The 5,212-nt window shown below is 50.8% G+C and overlaps 1 protein-coding gene across 2 annotated transcripts; it reads left to right on the top strand.

Annotated features, from left to right (window-relative positions):
• The first annotated feature begins 394 nt into the window (after window positions 1–394).
• On the top strand, window positions 395–2,863 carry Amer2 (APC membrane recruitment protein 2). 2 transcript variants are annotated; one of them, XM_051160651.1, is made up of 2 exons: window positions 395–1,572; window positions 1,744–2,863. In XM_051160651.1, the coding sequence occupies exons 1-2, from the start codon at window positions 606–608 to the stop codon at window positions 2,613–2,615; spliced, it is 1,839 nt and encodes a 612-aa protein (XP_051016608.1). In that variant the 5' UTR covers window positions 395–605; the 3' UTR covers window positions 2,616–2,863. The 2 variants fall into 2 exon arrangements, with proteins under 2 accessions (XP_051016608.1, XP_051016609.1); XM_051160652.1 differs by having other exon boundaries at window positions 398–1,362.
• Window positions 2,864–5,212: the final 2,349 nt, after the last annotated feature.

Here is a 5,212-nt window from a genome sequence, read left to right on the forward strand (position 1 = left end):
TTGCTGATTCGTATTTACTGATGGCTGTTGCTTCTGTATAACAGGCAATCAGATCCACAGGAGTGTAATGAAAACCACACTCAGCACCAGGCCGGACACAGGCGTGGACAGACTGGCTTGGTGCCTCCTGGGTTTAGTGCCCACACGTTAAGATCTGTGTGAAAGACCCGAGAAAGGCAAGAGGCTGCATGAAGTCTGAGACATGATAAAGGGAAAGGCGTTGTTCTTTGTGGGCACGGGTAGCATGTGTTGATGTCTGAAATTGGGCTCCCAGGAAAAGGTAGGCTGGAGGTGGAATCTGAGGTGGTGAGAATGAATCGACGCACTGGGATCCGATCGCTCACAATTGCGAATTTCATTTTTTTCCCCCTTTCAGCTCGAGGCTGTGATGAAGGTTTCTGCTACACAAAAACCTATATGGCGCCCAAGGTATTATATAAGTCCTTGGCAGGAGGGGAGACAGTCCAGTCTGTGCGCCCCAGCCGCCGCAGTCGCAGTAGCCTCCGCGCAGCAGCGAGAGCCGCTCAGGTTGATTTAGAACGCGGGTGACAGTGGCCTGGCGCAAGCCTACGGCTGACGACAGCGGCTGATCCCGCTCGGTTTCCATGGAGACGGGCAGGAGCCGCGGCGGCGGCGCTGCTGTCAGCGATCGCGGCGGCGCGCACGCGGGGGTCTGCAGGAGGCAGGAGCAGGCCGGGGCCCTCGCCGCAGACATGGACTCGCATTGTGAGTGCGCCGCGGAAACGCCCGCCGCAGAGCCGCCGTCGGGGAAGATCAATAAGGCTGCGTTCAAGTTATTCAAGAAGAGGAAATCGGGGGGCACCATGCCCAGCATTTTTGGGGTCAAAAACAAAGGGGATGGGAAGAGCGCGGGGCCGGCGGGCATGGTGAGAAGCAGGACCCACGACGGACTAGCCGAGGTATTGGTGCTGGAGGGCAGCAAAAAGGAGGAGCCGCCTGGCGGGGGCGATCACGGCGGGGCCCGGCCGATCACCGGACCCCCGAAAGCCGCCGGGCCTGGCCTGGGCTCCCTGGCTAGCAGCTCGGTGGCCAAGTCCCACAGCTTCTTCTCCCTGCTGAAAAAGAACGGGCGATCCGAGACCTGCAAGGGAGACCCTGGCGAGGCGAGCAAGGCTGGCGGCAAACAAAAGAGGGGGCTGAAAGGGATCTTCAGCAGCATGCGCTGGCACCGGAGGGACAAGCGCGGCAAAGAGGAGGAGAAGGCGGCGCGCGCGGCGGGCCCGGGAAGCCTAGTCCTGCCCGGCTCGCTCACCGCCAGCCTGGAGTGCGTCAAGGAGGAGCCACCCCGAGCTGCGCGCCGCCCGGACAGCCCGGGCCAGGACGCCGCGAGACACGCAGCAGGTGAGCCCGCAGGGGGAGAGCAGGCGCCCGCGTCCGCCGAGCGCGCCTCGGCGCGGACCTGCCTCGAGGCCGCGAGCCCAGTCAGCCCTGGCGACCAAAGCGCTCGGGGAGAGGACGCCGAGGGGCATCGGTGCGCGGAGAAGCCCGGGGCAGCCCTCGAGTCGGGAGCCGGTGAGGTCCAGGAGGCCGAGGAGGATGCGTCCAGGACAGGTGACGTTCCGATAAAGACCGTCCCCCTTGTCGACTCCGAAGGTGGCAGCGGCCGGGCGTCTGCCATCCCTGACCCTTCCTCTGTTGATCCACCCTCAGACCCGTCGGCAGATCGTATTTGTTTGATGTTTTCTGACGTGACTTCACTGAAAAGCTTTGACTCTCTTACAGGCTGTGGAGATATTATTGCAGACCCAGAAGAGGAGGCAGGCCCCAGCTGTGACAAGCATGTCCCCGGGCCAGGCAAGCCAGTTCTCTCTAAAAAGAACCCCAGCGTGGTGGCCTACCAAGGAGGAGGGGAGGAGATGGCCAGCCCGGACGAGGTGGACGACACCTATCTCCCGGAATTCTGGGACATGTTGTCCCAGACTGAGGACCAAGGACAAGGACCCCAAGAGGGCGCAGCGAAGGCAGCCATTGCTTCGGACACCAAGCTGGCCTCTGAGGCCTCCAGTAATGCCCGGTGTGGGGAAGTGGCCAAGGACGTATCCTCGGTCAAGCGCAGGAGGCTCCACAGGATCCCTATTGAGTCCCAGAAGAAGGAGGAGCACAAACATGCAGAGAAGGAACATCAAGAAGGCGTCCCTAACAGTGACGAGGGCTACTGGGACTCTACCACTCCTGGCCCAGAAGAAGAGAGCGCCAGCAGCGGCAGCAAAAAGGTGGTCATTCCACGGGATAGCGACAGTGGCGATGCCCTCTACGATCTCTATGTTGAACCTGAAGGAAGCCCAGCAGCCCTTCCTGCCACAGAGGACCCACCCTGCTTGTCCCGTCTAAAGCCGGTGTCTCCAGGCACCATCACCTGTCCTCTGAGAACACCAGGCAGCTTGCTGAAGGACTCTAAAATTCCTATTAGCATCAAGCATCTCTCCAACCTTCCGTCCAGCCATCCTGTGGTGCACCAGCAACCAGCCAGGAGTGAGATGCCCAGAACAAAAATCCCTGTTTCCAAAGTGCTGGTCCGCAGGGTCAGCAACCGGGGCTTGGCTGGAACTACCATCAGGGCAGCAGCGTGCCACGACAGTGCCAAAAAGTTGTGAGGTCTCCGAGGCCAAGGAGGATGGATGGGTCATATGTTAACGATTACAACTTTCCCCCTGGAAACCACGGAAGGAAGTTTGCTTCCCCCAAAGCAAATAGTTTAGGACCCACCCTTCTCCTTGTGGCCTCTAAGTCTTTATTGGAGACGGAGGCAGGAGGACATCCTGGGGCTGTCACACCTGGAGCTCAGATAAGTTTCTGATAAGTCTTTTGTGGCACTTTCTTTTTTCTTTTAACCTCTTTTTTTAAAAAAAAAAAAATCTTTTTCATTTTCTTCCCCCTTCCCCCCTTAATTCATGGATCACTCAAAAGTCACCTTTCTTTGCCTTTGCAGAAAATAAGATTTAACCAAACCTAACAACAACAACAACAATCATGCCAGGATATCAGTCTGTTCTAGAGTCAAGAGGGCCTCGAGGAGTCACTAAACAGCAGAATTCTTGCCTCTCTTTCCAGGAAAAACAAACAAACAAACAAACAAACAAACAAAAATCTATTGCTTTATCACTGTGTGGAAAACACCCGAAAAGCTGAAAGATTCATGTAGCTATGTGTTGGAGAAGAGGGGGCTGCTGATTGGAAGAAAGTCCCCAGATATGCAAATAGGTAAAGCTCTATCTCTAAGAAAACAGAGAGGGTTAGTTTGGCAGGTTCAGATTGTTTGAGGAGTAATAAAAGGCTCACGAGTAGTTTATGTGGTTTTTTTGTTTTGTTTTGTTTTGCTTTGCTTTGCTTGTTTGTGTATATTTTGGATCCACTCCTCCCTCTCGGTGCAGAATTCAGGATCAGGGAAAGATCTAAATCACTAAATGCTGATTGCCCAGTATTTTGATGTTTGCAAACTTCAACCTTCTTGTGTGTGGCTTATGCATATTTTACAGTTTAACATTTTTATAACCCGTCAATTATATAGAATTTAAAGCCTGGTATATAGCTGGCGATGATGACAAACCATTGAGGTTCTTTACGTATGTCAGCCTGGGAGAGTGCTGCTTTTGATTTATTAGGGTTCTTTGCACATGCACACACACATATACATATATATACCCACATATGTATGTATATACATTGATGCTCTCGGACAATGATTTGCCTAGTCTTGGTTAAGAGTCTGTTTTTCAGCCCAAACCAGAGTTTTGTTTTGTTTTGTTTTTTAAACCTGGTTTATAAAATGTTGGATCCAACCATTTCCCCAAAGATAGGAAGTCCAAAATGAACACATCAAAAACTAATAGAAAAATACAAGTTTAAAACTGTTAATTTGACTTTTGTTATATAAACCTATGCCCGAGACAAGTGTGTTCTTCATATGATACTGCCAAACCTAAGTATGTAAACATGCTACTAAATCACTTTCTGAGAAGTGGCTTTGACGCGATATATGCTTTCTAACATTTCAGCTGAAACACTGCTGCCTTGGCAGTTTGAATGACACGGTGGAGGGGTTCCTAGAATGCCATTTGTGTCTGCTGATTAAACTGATACCCTTCTGGGGCTGCACTTCAGGGCATTTAACTCAAAGGGCGGGAGCTCCCACCGGAGGTGCTGCGGCACATCAGGAGGATGCTCCTCAAGAGGATGGCACAGGTCCCAGTGACCCTGCATGCGTGTGAATGACATGAGCACAGTGTAATTTGAGTTTTAGAGAGACGACTAAGAAACGGTCTGCTATTTTGTGTTTTAAGATTTTCGTTATATTTTGTAAAAGAAAAAAAAAAAGGAAGCTAAATATATGAGAAACTTATTTTAATAGTGCGAAGGAAGCAAAAATAAGTGGGCATCAAGGAAAACTTGATAAGGCATAGAGGAGCTCATTCCTTTCCATTGGAAGCTATTTCCTTAGAAAAGGGGGGTGGGGGCGGCGCAGAGGTCTGCTGCAAACCACAGTTAGTCAGATGGCTGACTTTCACTGTATTGTCTCAGGTCCTTGGTGTTATCTCAAAGCAACGCTTTACTTTTTAATTTCCTTGTGTCTCTAGATGAGACGCCTCCATGTCCTCATCACCCTAAAGTGTTCTGGACTCACTATCAGAAGTCATGCAGGCATCTCATCCACGCTCAGGAATGCGCTCATCTGGCTAAAAACTAACAGACAAAAGGCATCTCAAAAACAGTTGAGATCTGGCAATATTCTGAAAGTTATTTCTGTCCTTGAGATAAGACTTTAAATGTGATTACTATTGATACAAGTATTTAGACCCCAAAATGCAGTTGTTTTCCCCTGCAAACTGGAAAGAATATAGCTGTTGCTTCCAGCAGGAAAATAAAGGGCCTTTTCCTCGTGCTTTTCCCTGCAAAGAGTATATTTCCCTTTGCACGACTCTGTGGCTGGATTTTCTTGGCGCTTGCTCAGCTGTGTAGGAAAGGTAGCAAAGGAAGAATGGGGTGAGATACTGTCAGAGTCATGGCAGCTGGTTGCAGAGGCACCAGGAGCTGCTCTTCCAAGTGTTTCCAGCTCTAGGAGCCTTATTTCTGAGTCCTTTCTTTGTAAGTGAAGGAAAATTGTAGTAAGATTAACCTTCATTTCTCCCGGCAATTAATCACTTACAAAAATCACTGGCAAAAAATCACTCAACATGTCTTGTTTATAAAGTTC

This window comes from Acomys russatus, chromosome 18, assembly GCF_903995435.1.
Source record: "Acomys russatus chromosome 18, mAcoRus1.1, whole genome shotgun sequence".
Taxonomy (NCBI): domain Eukaryota; kingdom Metazoa; phylum Chordata; class Mammalia; order Rodentia; family Muridae; genus Acomys; species Acomys russatus.

Coding starts and splice junctions, on each gene's coding strand:
- Amer2 (XM_051160651.1), top strand. CDS start 606: ATGGAGACGGGCAGGAGCCGCGGCGGCGGCGCTGCTGTCAGCGATCGC. Junction 1,573..1,743: donor GGAGGATGCGTCCAGGACAG/GTGACGTTCCGA, acceptor ACTCTCTTACAG/GCTGTGGAGATATTATTGCA.